At 37.3% G+C, this 16,390-nt stretch overlaps 1 protein-coding gene across 1 annotated transcript in view; it reads left to right on the top strand.

The window, feature by feature from the left end:
• The window catches only part of LOC126193654 (DNA damage-binding protein 1), a 187,094-nt gene that overhangs the window by 59,137 nt on the left and 111,567 nt on the right, over positions 1 to 16,390 (top strand). Inside the window, exons 4-5 of the mRNA XM_049932704.1 lie at positions 6,425 to 6,563; positions 14,239 to 14,388. Of these exons, the coding sequence (XP_049788661.1) occupies positions 6,425 to 6,563; positions 14,239 to 14,388 (289 nt within the window). The remainder of the gene's footprint in view (positions 1 to 6,424; positions 6,564 to 14,238; positions 14,389 to 16,390) is intronic.

Raw genomic sequence — 16,390 nt, 5'->3', positions numbered from 1 at the left:
AGAACATTGTATCTCACCACATTAGTGGAATGGAAAAAAGCCAATATATGCTGATTTAGAGATAGTGTTTAGTGTCTGGAGAATGTGATGTCCCCAATTCAGTTTACACTCTAAGGTAACTCCCAAACGTTTTGCAGGGTTTATTTGCTTTATTAGTTAATTGTTATGCATAACATCAATTTCTTTTGGGTTGTTATGGTTTGTGTGGAACCGAATGAAGCTAGTTTCATTGAGAGTGAGTTTGTAGTGAACAGCACCATAACTTCTTGGAGTGTGTCATTGTCATCACATTCTAAGCCATCGATAGACACGTTACTCACCACTGAACGTAGTTAAAGTTTCATATTTTGCTTATTGATACAGATGGATCATTAACAATACAACAAGGGCCAGAGTACAGACACCTGAGGAACTCCTTGCTGGAGTACCCCAGTCAGCGAGTACTGCATCTCATGAACTGCTTTCAAAACATGTAGAATTGCCTGTTGCGTCCTATCCTTGAAGTATTATTTTTAACAAATTAATTTTTGTTCCCATGATTCTATAGAGAATATTTGGACCATTCCATACCAAGTGGCCTAGAGGTTTCTGCATGACCATCACGGAGTATGATGAAATTTTGTATCAACTTTTAAACATGTTCCCAGTAAAAGTGAGTAAAATTTCATGATCACTAATTCAATACTTCTGGAGATATAGTCATTTGTTTGATCTCATAGTGCAGCTATCAACAGTACACCCTTTGGTTTTTGACAACTTTTAGACATAATGTCTCTGCCAATACTTTCTTCAGAGTAACTAAACTAGGTTGCATTGTATGACTTTTGCACGTTCTAAAGCGAAATATATATATATATATATTTTCTGAGTAATTTTTGTATGGCTAATCTGCAGAAAAGTCGTATGAACAAAATAGAAGCTAAAAAACGTGAAGTTTAGCTTTTTATATTTCCAAAAATAATTGTGGTATAAACCTGAAACTTGGCACTTACAAACTTATCAATATAGGGTCCTAGAATATAAAACGTCATTCACCTACTTCTTTCCAGTAGTTTACAAATTGAGGGCAAAAATGACAGTTTTTCTAAAATGCCCCCCCCCCTATTTTTTTTTGCCCATTTTTATAAAAGTGTCATCTGAAAACTCTTTTAAACCAATTTCATTAAAAAGATCAGGTACAAAACCATAAAAAAAATTAGATTTTGTTTTGCAATGTGAGCATGTAAGACCCTAAAAAATGACAAGTTGGAGATGATTGAAAATGGGCTCATCTTCTGGTGATATTCAAATTAGGTCTGGCATCTTGCATTTTGTTCTACATTTCTTTAGCACTGTATTGGGAAGGCAATATTAAAACGTTTTATGACTAGGAAGTGAGATAAAGAATAACTCGCAAAACTTTACAAATGGGGGGGGGGGCAGTGTCTTTTTGTCACAACTCATGATGACATATTTCAGTCTGTTGTTCTGCTATAACTGCAGAATCAAACTGGTTATAAACTTCATAGTTTATCTGTGCAGGCAGTGAAGATCATGGTAGTAAAATTGTTGCACTATAGATGCTGCACACATTATTTAAATAGTCTTCGGATTTTATACCATTATCACATTGTGTAAATTTTTCTTAAGTTCATAGCAGTCTTCCTGACATGTTTGGGAATGGATTCATGTTACAGAGATTTATGAGACTGTCTTTTATTGTGTCTTCTATTGATGTGCTAATTTAATCCCAGTTTGAGGTATAGTTAGTTAGTTATTTACTTTCATGTTCCATGGATCATTTTGCGCGATAAATCGTCATGATGTGGAACAAGTCATTTTAGATTCATATTGCAAATTAATTTGTACTTTAAGCATCACCATTTTTTCCCTGGAATGAAAACAAGATGTACAGATTGAGCTACAATTCCTATCCACCTCCTTTTACACATTACAAACATAGACATTTCTTTGGAATAGAAGGAATTGTCAAAGAGAAACTGCTTCAGTTTATTTTTGGATTTTACCTTGCAGTCTGTTCGACATTTGATGTCAGTGGGTAAGTGGTCAAAAATTTTTGTTGGAGTGTTGTGCACCCCTTTCTGTGCTAAAGACAACCTTAATGTCAAGTAATGAATTCAGTTTTTCTTCTAGTATTGTAATTATGTGCCTTATTGTTACTTTTGAACTGTAGTGGATTATTTACAACAAACTTCCTGAGGGAATAAATATACTGTGAAGCGGTAATCAGAATGCCCAACTCCTTAAACAGATGTCTACAAGATGATCGCTAGTGAGAATCACATATTATTCTTACAGCATATTTTTGGGCAATGAAGACCTTCTTTCCTAAAGATGAGTTACCCCAGAACATTATTCCATATGACATTACTGAATGAAAATAAGCAAAATATGTCAACTTACTGATTTATCTCTCCCCGAAATTTGCTATGATTCTAAGTGCAAATGTGGCTGAACTAAGTTGTTTTAGGAGTTCCAAAATGTGTTTTACCAATTTAAATTCTCATCCATATGGACACCTAAGAATTTTGAAGTTTCCACTGTATGTGTTATTTCATCACCATGTGTTACACTTATCACTGGTGCAGTACCCCTAGAAGTGCAGAACTGATTGTGATGTTTCTTTGTGAAATTCAGGGTAAGACCATTCACAGAAAACCAGTAAATGATACATTTAAGAACTTTGTTCACCATTTCTTCCACATATATATATATATATATATATATATCCAAAAAGAAAGATGATGAGACTTACCAAACAAAAGCGCTGGCAGGTCGATAGACACACAAACAAACACAAATATACACACAAAATTCAAGCTTTCGCAACAAACTGTTGCCTCATCAGGAAAGAGGGGAAGGAGAGGGAAAGACGAAAGGATGTGGGTTTTAAGGGAGAGGATAAGGAGTCATTCCAATCCCGGGAGCGGAAAGACTTACCTTAGGGGGAAAAAAGGACAGGTATACACTCACACACACACCCATATCCATCCACACATACAGACACAAGCAGACAATTCTTTAAATATGTCTGCTTGTGTCTGTATGTGTGGATGGATATGGGTGTGTGTGCGCGAGTGTATACCTGTCCTTTTTTCCCCCTAAGGTAAGTCTTTCCGCTCCCGGGATTGGAATGACTCCTTATCCTCTCCCTTAAAACCCACATCCTTTCGTCTTTCCCTCTCCTTCCCCTCTTTCCTGATGAGGCAACAGTTTGTTGCGAAAGCTTGAATTTTGTGTGTATATTTGTGTTTGCTTGTGTGTCTATCGACCTGCCAGCGCTTTTGTTTGGTAAGTCTCATCATCTTTCTTTTTGGATATATTTTTCCACGTGGAATGTTTCCCTCTGTTATATATATATATATATATATATATATATATAGAGGGAAACATTCCACATGGGAAAAATATATCTAAAAATAAAGATGCTGTAACTTACCAAATGAAAGCGTTGGTATGTTGATAGGAGACAATAAAAAACACACACACACACACACACACACACACACACACACACAAATTTCAAGCTTTCGCAACCCACGGTTGCTTCCTCAGGAAAGAGGGAAGGAGAGGGAAAGATGAAAGGATGTGGGTTTTAAGGGAGAGGGTAAGGAGTCATTCCAATCCCGGGAGCGGAAAGACTTACCTTAGGGGGGAAAAAAGGACGGGTATACACTCTCACGCACACACACACGTATCCAACCGCACATACACAGACTGCGGATGGATGTGCGGATGGATGTGTGTGTGTGTGTGTGTGTGTGTGTGCGAATGTAGACTTGTCCTTTTTTCCCCCAAGGTAAGTCTTTCCGCTCCCGGGATTGGAATGACTCCTTACCCTCTCCCTTTAAACCCACATCCTTCCATCTTTCCCTCTCCTTCCCTCTTTCCTGACGAAGCAACCGTTGGTTGCGAAAGCTAGAATTTTGTGTGTATGTTTGTGTGTCTATCGACCTGCCAGCACTTTGACCAAGTACAACTTCCTCCATTCTTTTGGTTATATATGACACGATCGATTGGTTGGCTATACCATCAATCCCATAAAACTTCAATTTATTTAGGAGTATACCATGATTCACACAATCATATGCCCTGGATAAGTCACACAAAATAGCTACTGGTGCTAATTTGTTTTTTAATGCTTGTAATATCTGGTGTGTGATCATATAAATGGCATTCTCAGTAGAGCAACACTTCGGAAACCCAAACTGTGATTTGCTGCGTATATTATTGATACCAAGGTGAGATACTTTGCTTAGCATAGTGTGCAGTTTATGTGGAACATTAGTGTGCTGATGAAAAAATGTGTAACTGTGTTCTTATGGTCCAAGATGGCTTAACCACTGCCAATTTCTTTTAAAGTGACAAAACTAGCATTGCCATCACCATAGGGGACACACTGTACATCTGTGCAACAGCAGCCACAGATGGGTCTCTTAACCGCCGATTCCCAAGCATGATAAGGGTTTCTTTACACAGGAAATAATACGTTTCTGTAAGTGTCAGAGGCCAGAGCTAGCAGAGGTCTCGTTTAGGGTCATAAGCTTATGTTTGCTTCAAGCTACTTGATTTTTTTTACAGGTTTCATTAATTTGCTGTAGAATGTCTCGAGGAAAACTATGCTGCCAGGCAGATGATGCCACTGGTAGAATTTTGGGAAGAAGTTTTGATAAGACAGAACCCAAAAAATCATACAATTCAAATATGATAACCTCACATTATTAGAGGCACAATTCCTTATTCGTTTTAATTTTTTAGGAAAAGAATTTTGTAGAGCTGAATGCTGTAGAGATGTCTAAAAAATAAAAAAAACTACTTATGTGCAGTTTTTATGAGTAAAGGTCATTTCCTAATCATCAGAACTTTTGATATTATCTTCCACAGAGAGTATTAAACAATTGTAGAACATAAAAAAGATGTTAGATTTGAGTACCACTACAATATGGGCCCATTGTTATTGTTTGTTAGGGGCTTATATGATTGCATTGCAAACCTGAATCTAGTTTTCTGGATGGTTTAGAACATGATGTTTCTAATGAAATGGTTTAAAAGAGTATGCAGAACATTCTTTCTTTTTTTTTTTTAAGTTGGGCCGTTGGGAACATCATCAACTTTTCTTCAATTTGTACACTGATGGAAAGAACTAGGAGAACGAAATTTTGTCTTCTAAGATCTTGTATTAGTAAGTTTATATGTGCCAAGTTTCAGCTTTATCCAGCAGTTACTTTTGGAGAGATAAAAAGCTAAACTTTGCTCTTTTTTTCAAGTGTGTATTTTTTCGGCTGACTGTGCTGCAGATTATTCATATGCAAAACACTCAGGAAATCTTTTTTTATTATTATTATTTCGCTTAAAAGAGCACAAAAAGATGACCTAGTTTTTTTCCTTTCAAGAAAACATTGCTGGAGATATTACATCTCAAATTTGCCTAAATCTCATGGGTGCACTGTTTATAGCTGCACTATAGGATCAAACAAATGACTTTATCTCTGCAAGTATTAAATTGGCAAAAGTAAAACTTTACCAATGTTTGTTTGGATCATGTGCAAATGTTCACACACAATTTCGGCAAATTTTTCCACAACTAGACCTTGGCATGAAATGGCCCATTCGCTGGTCTACACTATCGATTGCCTTGGTCAGACAAAAAAAGATGCCAGTTAGCAACCTCTTACTGTTCAGTGACTCAAGACATTGTTTGTGAATGAAAAAATGTCTTCATATGTAGAGATACCTTTTTGAAAGACAAACTGTGTTTTGTCAGTGAAGCTTAAATTTGCAAGCTGCTCCACAATCATTTTGTGTAATGACTTTTCAAGAACTTTTCAAAATGTGGTCAGGAGTGAATAGTGCAATAGTGGGACTTGTTTCATCTTTAGTTTTGTAAAGTTGTCTGTGCCATACTTAATTCTCTCTAGAAGCATTCCTTGGTCGGGGATGTGTTTCTTATTTCATTGTGGTAGCCTTACAATAGCTATCAATATTAACAGAATTCTTACTCTTCGGAGAGCTAATGATACTTAAATATCTTTTATTTGTTTTAAGATGATTGAGATCGCACCTCATTGATTTAAGGGTATGAAGAGCCCTACATAGTCCATAGTTCGTAAGCCACCACACAGTGCATAGCAGTAGACAATACCATGAACCACTTCTAGTCATTTCTTAGTCTTGTTTATGTGCTTGCTGAACACTTAACATTGCATATATTCAATGTATGGTTACCTTTATTCCTTCCATTAATTAACTCAAACATTTGCCAAAATATCTGGATCACATCTACCCACATGTAAATACAAAAATTGCAATTATAATTAATTATTATATCTTCTTGGTAAAACATGATTTTAATTTCTACTGTTTGAATAAAATGTAAACATTTATACTACCCACTTGTATTCTTTGTTTTTTCTCTACCCTGTAGAATGGAAGAACTACAGGTTCAAGACCTTAATTTCCTCCATGGTTGTCCAAATCCTACAATAATACTGATTTATCAAGATATGAATGGAAGGCATGTAAAAACTCATGAAATATCACTGAGGGACAAGGAATTTGTGAAGGTTTGTAATGAAAATAATTAATATTTTAAGAAAATGTAGTGAACTGTGAAATACATTAGGAAGATGAGCATAATTAGCATGGAATTCTGATGTCCCATGGCAGTGGTACGATTAAGACAGCAAAATGAGTCCAGCAGTATTGTAGAGGGAAGATCATTATCACAGTTGTAAAGAATATTGTTAGCCACAGAAGTCAGTTGTATGGTAAGCCCTCTCACCATTCTCAAAGTAAGAGGAAGTTTGAGTGGCAGTAAATGTCACATATAAGATCTGGATATAGAATCAAATGAGTGATATAGAACTATTGAATCTCAGGCAGAGATTATTTTATGTTTCACTTACTTCCTAGTGTATTCTGTTCAGAGCTTAGTTGCAAAGTAAGTGACTTTGTATTTTATTCTACATATTTGCAGTAATATTAATCTGTTACTGGAAATGGTGATATTTTTCAGAGATGCCACTTTTTTGGAAATCAGTTATGAGAAGAATGCTTTTAATGAGTTGTTTTATTGAGCATATATGCAAATTTTTTGAACTGATAAAACATACTACTTATGAATAAATTAATAAACCTCATATGTGAATACCCTCATTCTTTCAGTGACTGGGTTTCGAAGTTACTGCACGTATTAGTAGTACTCAGATTTGTCAGATGAAAGTTCCATGAAATTACAGTGTGTATTGAGAATTGTCGTGTAGTTTAGGTACAGTTGGATTGTTCAGTTAATTCGTTTATTGTTTTTTACGTGTCATCCTGATGGCTAATGTAGTTGATTTAGTTCACATATTTTATTTCCTAATCCAAAGCTTAAAAGATTTTCACCCCTTTTTTTATTGCACATTATGTCACACATTCCTAGAGTGTGTGTTTTTCACTGTAAACAGAGCGTGTTATTTGTTGTATTAATTTATCTCCATGTTACTTACTGATTTCTAGTGCTTTGTCTGGAGGAAAGTCATATGCTCTGCAGAAACACGTCATTGACACCAATTAGTTAAATGTATAATTTGTGTCCTACTACATACAATCATTCCCCAAGTAGCATCTGTGGGAAAGATATGATCTTTCTATTCAATTTTTTCGTGGTTCTCTGCATGGAAGTTACAGTAATTAATGGCAGTTAATTAGGTTAATGTCATACTGAACTGAATATGAGTTCCTCCAGAACACCCACAACCTTGTTCTAGTGATTCCATTCAGTTTCATCATAGACAATGTTACTGCCACCCTTTTCTCTCATGTTTGTACCAAGGCTAATTATTAGTAATGTGGGGTGATGTCCACCTGTTTTTCTGTATCTTTGTGTTTTGTATAATTGTAGTGTCTGACTCTTAATTATTTGCTTTCTGATGTGATAGTAATACGTTAAGTTTTTAATGAATGTTCAGAGCAGCAGCACTGCAACCTAATGTATTACTGCCATGACAGTAAACTCTCCAGCAAATGAACTCGTCCCTTGGTTAGAAAACCTAATCAGATACCATTATCTTATGCCAGAATCAGTGAAATCAAAAAGCAGAAACAAACTTGGAAAGTAGAATAAGGGTGTAGGTAAACAAGTGATCCAATGCAGCAGTACAAATAGTTCCATTTGGTACTTGCAGTGAGAGTTGCCAATGCCGTCCTGGGATTTACTTAGTGCAACAAACTAGTGGCCATACCCATATCTATTATGTAGAGTCCTCAGAGCTTGGTGGTAACGTTAGTGGACAGTGATATTGTCTCTGCCATGCTAAATCCGTTGATATGCATGCCAGCATGGGGTAGTATACCCCTCCTTTTAATCTGCACGTAGGACTAAAAATTACCAATCTCTGTACATCCATCTTCTGGTGGATATTGGGACAACAGCTGTTACATGAAGTAACACCACCACCACCACCACCACCAACTATATTTACTGGGTTTGTTCATGTACAACCGGTTTTGGTGTTATAATACACCATCTTCAGATCACTCTATGACTCTGGGTGATAATGTTGATATTCTGAATTAACACGTTCAGACCTGAATTTTTTGTGGAGGAAAGAAAATTTTTCTTTATGTGGTAATGTTCATAGGTGATTTGTTAATGATATTAGGCGCAAGATTTATTCAAAAATGTGTACTTGTGTTCAAAAAATACCTTGTATGCTTGGCTTCATGGTGTAACTCAGATTTTCATTGGAAAAAAAGTCTTCGTTACAGTTAAGGCACAGTAAAGTTAATATGTACACACACACACACACACACACACACATACACACACACACACACACACACACACATCCACTGGCTCCAGGAGTACGATTGAGTCTTGACTTGGACGCTGGCATGAGATGATGAGGCTTATACCAGCTAGCTGGATTGTCACATCCAAAGATGTTGCCTATGGTGTAAGCCAGCCATGACACAAAAAAGTATGGAGGGTGGTCAGAAATATGGAAACACCATAAACACAATGCATTGCCATACCTGATACAGTGCAGGAAAACCTTGGGCATTGAAAATAGCTTCTTGTCATCTCTGAATTGAAATACAGATTCTTTATGGTTTTCAAGGGAAACTTACACATTCTTCCTGCAAAATAGTGCCAAGTTCAGGTAATGATGATGGAGGTTGATAGCAATATGCACCCTTCTCTCCAAAGTAGACAGCAAATGCTCAGTGACATTGAGATCAGGTGGCTAGGGGAGATGTGACAATTCATCCTCATACTCGCAAAATCAGTCACGGAAGCTGTGAGCTGTGTGAACTGGGGACCTGTTGTCGTGGAACATAGCATCACCATTGAGGAACAAACATTGTACCATGTGATGGACCTGATCAACCAAAATGATCACATAATCCTTGGCAGTAATGCAACCTTGCGGAGTGTCCATGGGGCCCATGGAATACCATGATATGGCTGCTCAGATCATTACTGAATCCTCTTCGTGTTTCTCACTTGGGACATAAACTCAGCCAGAAATTTGGAAGCAGTGTGGAACAAGACTCATCTCACCAAATGACTTTCTTTCATTGCTCCATAGTTCTTGTTTTATGGCTTGGACACCACATTTTCCTGCTATGGGCATTCACATCACTGATTTATGGTTTTGAAATTCCATCTTGCCCTGCAGTTCCCAGCTTGCAGAGTTCCCTTCATCTGCGCAGCATTTGGTTCTGCAGTGACTTTTGCAGCTGTCATTGTCTTCTTTTTATCCAATTACAATCCTCTTCAGTGACTGTCTGTAATGGTCACTCAACTAGCACTTTCATCTGCTGTGTGATGTAGCAGATGCTGATTTCCTGATTTCCCTCTATGCAATATAAATCTTCAATAACATGCCTCTTGAAATACTGGTCACTTCAGCTACCTTGGTTACGAGCACCAACAATATGTCCGTTCTGATCATGACTGACACTTGTAATGTATCAAGTACATTCAGCAAGGGTCTTTTGTAGTGTAAAGTTTGTTAAAGGCTGATACAATAATATGCAGCATGTTAGCAGCTGTGAGTTGTGTTAAGAGCCAGTAGTGGCTGGCAAGCTTGATTTTGCATAAGACATATGAATGCTTTTATGCTCATTATGTGCTCTAATTGGCAGATGCCACAACATTAATGACATATTTTACCAAATATTAGAATGTGGAAAGTGTGTCTTATTAAGTGTCACATTTAATAAATCTGCATATTTGTGACATAACATATGTGTTACCATCACTGAAAACCATCTCAGATTGTGATCGTACCCAGCCTCTAACATGACAACTGTGGTGTCACCGCTAGACACCACACTTACTAGGTGGTAACTTAAATCGGCCGCGGTCCTGTAGTACATGTCGGACCCGCGTGTCGCCACTGTGGGATCGCAAACCTAGCGCCACCACAAGGCAGGTCTCGAGAGACTGAGGAGACCTCGTCCCCAGTTGTACGGACAACATAGCTAGCGATTGGACGTGCTAAGCCTTGCTCTCATTTGCCAAGAGATAGACAGTAGAATAGCCCTCTGCTAAGTTAAATGGCGACCACCTAGCAAGGCGCCATTTGTATCAGTGCCTATAGCTTACTAATATTCAAGAGAGATGTATTCCAAGGACTAATTAAAAGTTAAGTAACAAGCATCTACGTACTTTTCTTCTTATTCATTTATAAGTCTCATGTTCCAGACTTCACGCCCGTCTGCGTTAGCATTGCGTGCCCTATCGGCTACAGCATTGTGTCTAGGCTGTATGGTCTAGACACAACAACAACAAGGTTCCTTTCTGACCTGGAATATATTGACTAAATTAAAAGTAATTATCTATTGTGACCATGAAAATAGCAGAGAAGAGTAAGGTGGGAATCTTACAGTGGTCAAATACAAGAGCACAACTAGAGGATTCGCTGGCATCTGCATTTATATTCAAGCATGTATTCCTCGCAGTATGTCCATGCTGTTGTCTGACCCCTGTAGGTGCCCCTGATGTTCAGTGCTTACACCTTGCGTTTATAAATGTAGCTGAAGATGTGAACTCATTAGGCTGATACGTGACTGAGTACCGCCTACAGGCTGGAGTATGTGGGTCTAGAATTTTTTGTAGTATGTCTCTCATTTTAGGACATAGGAGGTAGCTGAACATTTCAAGAGGTATGTTGTTGCTTTTCAAAACCTGAGTGATGAAGGAGTAACCGTTTGTCTCTCCATTGGGCTTATGGGAAGAAATACTGAGGAAATTTGTGTAGGACTATCTGGTCAGGATACTGTTTGTAAAGGCTGCAACACTTTTATCAGTATATTCAGATAACTTCGTGGTCCAACTGTGGATGTAACAGTTACAGATGCCGAACCTGTATTGTGTCTGAGGAGTCCCCGTACCACATAGGTCAAAGTATACTGTTTATTGGAGTACTTCCATATGAAAACAGTGTATACATCAGATATGTATGTACACCGTCATACTTGCACAGAGATCTGTGCCTATCCGTGTTTCCTCAATGTTTTGAGGACTTGATATAGTGAGTTGTCTTGGCATGATAAGGTCCGAGCTTTGTAGTGGCCATTTGAATGAGGCTGGAGATGCTGCTGAACAACACACAATCCATTAGCATCAAAATTGTTCATTGAGAAACTAACATACCTGAATAGAAAATTGTGCTGCAGCTCCATCCTGAGCTCCATCCTGCTGTGACTGCACATGATCCATAGTCTCCATTTCTTTGAGCCGACCTATTGACCTTATTTGGAATTGGGAGTAGGTATATGGATTCTAAAGGAAAGGATTTGATTTGATTTTTTATTAATCCGTGAAACAATTTACATTGTATGGATTTTGTCATTGAATAATAGACAATTTAACAGTTTAAATTTATTTCTTACACAGTAGTTGACAGTGAAATGTTCTTATAATCTAATTTACATTTTTCAATCTTATATAATTATTATTTCTACATATAGTTTAACACAGAACCTTTTTTAACTCAAGTCCACCATTACTATATAGTAACTTTTATTTTGTAAAAAATTTTTAGTTTCTCTTTGGAGGAGGAGATTGTCTCTGTCTTTTATGTTTTGCGGTAATTTATTATATAACTTGATGGCATTGTACAGTAGACTCTGTTGTGTTTTAACTTTATTTTTTCTATCCAGATGCAAATTATTGCAGTTCCTAGTTTCATAACCATGTCCAGAACCATTGTAAACATATTGTCCAATATTTTTTTTTAATGTACATAACATTCTAAAAAATATATTCACATGGGACTGTTAAGATTCCCAGCATTTTAAAAAGTTCAAGTCAGTGACCCATGCTGCCACTCTTGGTCATTATACGTACTGCCCTTTTCTGCAGTTTGAATATAGCTTCGATATTTTTCCTGTTCACTCCCCAGAATATTATCCCATAACTACTAACAGAATGGATATACACAAAGTATAATGCTTTAATACATGAAATATCGCATGCTGAAGCAAGAACTTTGAGGACATAACATGCTGTAGAGATTCTGTTATGAAGTATTTTTACAGGTCTTCCCACTTCAACTGACTATCAACTTGCATGTCAAGAAATTTTGTGCTTTCCACCCATTGTATGGTTTCATTACCTAACTTCAGGTTATCATAATATGGTTTTTTATTTATGTAAAAGTTCACAGCGCTTGTTTTCTTAATATTAAGTGTGACTTTGTTATTAGCTGCCCACTCATATACAATTTTTAGTGTTTCTTCAACTTTCTCTCTTAGATCTAAATGTGATGTGTCACTGATTAGCACATTAGAGTCATCTGCAAACAATATTGTATGCCCATGCTTTATACTTTGTGGGAAATCATTAATATTTATTAGAAATAGTACTGGGCCTAGGACACTACCCTGTGGTACACCTATATTTATATGTTTGGGGTCAGAAATATATTTTTCAATACAGTTGGAATTACATGATAAATGTGTTATTTCAGTCATCTGTATTCTATTTTATATATATGACTGGAACCATTTTTTTACAATCCCCCTTATTTCCAGTACATCTAGCTTAACCAACAATGTTTTGTGATCCACTGTGTCAAAAGCTTTGGTTAGATCGAGAAATATACCTGTTGTAAAGTTTCCTTTAGCGAGTGCTTCTAGGATATATTTAGTGAGATATGCTGTTGCTGCTTCTGTGCCTTTCCCTCTTCGGAATCCAAACTGGTCCTTGGCTAGGAGGTTGTGCTTATTTAAGTAGCTCATAAGTCTATCTTTCACAATAGTTGCAAAGCACAAGAGCAGTGAGAGTGGCCTATAATTTTCTATATTTCCTGCCCCCCCCCCCCTCCCCCAAGTAAGTATCCTTAGGATCATCATCTTTGCTGTAGCCATTAGCAGCATGATAAGGGTGCAAGTACAGTCCTTATTGGTGAACAGTGTGGCTACATTTTGGTCCTCCAAGAGCTATATGCTTGTTGCAATTGCAATTAAATATGCTGGGGGAGTGAACTGCACATTGACTTCAAATACCTACCAGTGGAAACAGTGTGCATTGTCTTATATCATGAAATTGATCTGTGTTGAAAATGGTAGCATCATAGGCTTGAGGGTAGGATCATAGGCTTGAAAGAGCCTGTAAATTTCTTTCAGTAAGTGTTTGATAACAAATTGACCTGATCATACATAATCTGGTTAAAAACAATGTACATAATATCTGGAAGTGGCCAAGCTACAAGTCATCTTCATTAGTAAACAGAGCTCCTACATATTTCAGGATCATTAAGACTATCCACAGTGAATGGACAAGATAGGCCACTGGTACCTACAGGAGCAGGCCTACACCCAGCCCATGTGGTGTATCTGTTGAGCCCCTCTGTCCACATAGCAAAAACTCCAGTTGTGTGTGTCACATTTAGGTTGTTGTCTGATCTGCATTCACCAGTATTTCACCCTTCTGACTAACCATTCACTAAAAATGGCATTCACACCTCATGCAAATATAGCAATACTATTTGTGATCTGTTTAGTGACAGTATTCATCTACACAGCATTCCCCACCACTATCATCAGTGCAGTTAAACAATTTGGCAATGAGAGATGATGATGGAATGATATAAACTGCACTATTATTTAAAAAATTAAAGAGAAACAATTAAGCAGAAACTGCAACAGAAATGTTAAAGCTAACTTTTTGAATACAGTATAGAATCTTTATTTTTGCATTTGTGTACAGTTTATATGTTCTTATGTGGAGAATTTTTACAGATGCCGTGGAAACAAGACAATGTTGAAACAGAGGCTTCTATGGTCATCCCAGTTCCTGAACCACTATGTGGTGCTATCATTATAGGACAGGAGTCAATTCTTTATCATGATGGCAATACATATGTGGCCGTTGCTCCACCTGTCATCAAGGTAATTTTCTGTGTACCAGTGTTATTAAGCAAGTTTCATAGCAGTATATGTCCATCATTAAGAAACAGTTAGCAAATTGTGTATGACTTTTTGGTAATCTAACCCCTTTCCTCTCTCATCCTGTACTTCAAGTGTCATCCTGTTGACCCTAATGACATCCATGGCAATAAAATAGTCTACTAATATTACTTTGATGCATGCCAAAGAGCAGAATTAAACTATTGGGGAAAATCTGTTTGTTTTTGAACCAGAGGATCTGCAGGTGATTGATATTTGTTGCAAAAACTGGCAGTTGGCCCTTTGCATAAGCAGATATGATGTAAGACTTGTAAATAGCTTTGTACCATTCATAAACAGCCACTACCTGTGCATTTTTTGTAATGATCTAATGATGCATCAGTGCTGCTTATGAAAAAGTTTGAAATTTTTGGCCAAAGAACCTCATCAGGTGTGTTTTTGGGAGCAGCTTATAGGTTTCCTTTTCTGCTTATCAACAAATCACCGTAATATAGAAAATTGGATGATCAGTTGATGAGGGACATGTGGATTATGATAGGTGCATGGTGAAGGCTATAATTGAAGTTCACAGTTTTTAAATTGTTGTTTGTACCAGATGAAAACTTTGCATTGTCTTGAAACATTGCAGCTTTGCCAGTGATAACAACTGTATGCTACCAGTTACAATAGACTTCATTAATTTCATGCAGCAACATATATAAATGTTCACTTTAGGTATCTATTTGGGCCACATCAAGAGAACTGCTATGCCAAAGTGACAGTTGTCATCATTGGCATTTGCAAGAATGGGATATCTCTATTCCAGGAGGGTAGGAAACACCTCATTCGTTGGCAGCATGTCTTTTTGTTGAATTTCTCTCATCTTACCTCTGTGGTCATTGTGCGAAATGTACATAGGCGGTAGTAGAATCATTCTGCAGTCAGCCTCAAAAATCGTTTCTTTAAATTTCCTCAATAGTGCCTTATGAAAAGAATGTCATGTTCCCTCCAAGGACTCCATTTTTCACAAAGCATCTCCAAAATACCTGTGTGCTGATTGAACCTACTGATAACAAATCAACAGCATGATTCCGAATTGCTTTGATGTCTTCCTTTCATCCAACCTGGTGGGAATTCCAAACATTTGACAGTACTCAAGAATGGGTCTCTTGTATATTGTATCCCTTATAGATGAGCCACACTTTCCCAAAATTCTTCCAATAAAACAAAGTTGACAATTTGCCTTCCATACCACCACTCTGATGTGCTCCTCCGTTTCGTATCACTTTGCAACATTACACCCAGATATTTAATTGATGGGACTTTGTCAAGCAGCACACTTCTAATTGGCATATTTGAACATTACAGGAGTTTTTTCTCCTGCTCATTTGTATTAACTCACATTTTTCTACATTAAGAGCAAGCTGTAATTCATCATTACACCTAGAAATTCTGTCTAAGCCATCCTGTATCCTCCTACAGTCAGTCAATGACGACAACTTCCCATACACGCACAGCGTTATCGGTAAACTTGATAAATTGGGAGATGGTTGTATTCTGAGAGTGGCATTTGTAGATTTAGAAAACCCTCTGACCATGTTGACTTGAGTGCACTCTTTATAATTACAAAGTTATTAGGGGTGAAATACAGGAGCTAGAAGTTATCCACAACTTATATAGAAAACAGTCTACAGTTTTGAGAGTCATAGGATATTAAAGGGAGGCAGTAATTGAGAGGGGAATGAGGCAGGTTTGTATTCTGCAGTTTTTGGCATTTTGCATTATTTCTGCACTGCACTATTTATAATTGACTTTCTTATCTGTTTTTCATTCACCACCGCTACAGTGTATATGCCTATTCATTTGTTTTTGTTCATGTTGTGAGCGTTGCCAACCTAGTAAACAGTGTGTGTGTGTGTGTGTGTGTGTGTGTGTGTTAGAGAGAGTGGGAGTGAGAGTGAGAGTTAGTGAAACTGTCTTGTATGTAGATAGACTTGTGAGAGGG

The sequence above is a fragment of the Schistocerca nitens genome, chromosome 1, assembly GCF_023898315.1.
Source record: "Schistocerca nitens isolate TAMUIC-IGC-003100 chromosome 1, iqSchNite1.1, whole genome shotgun sequence".
Taxonomy (NCBI): domain Eukaryota; kingdom Metazoa; phylum Arthropoda; class Insecta; order Orthoptera; family Acrididae; genus Schistocerca; species Schistocerca nitens.
This window is presented reverse-complemented; position numbering and strand designations above follow the sequence as displayed.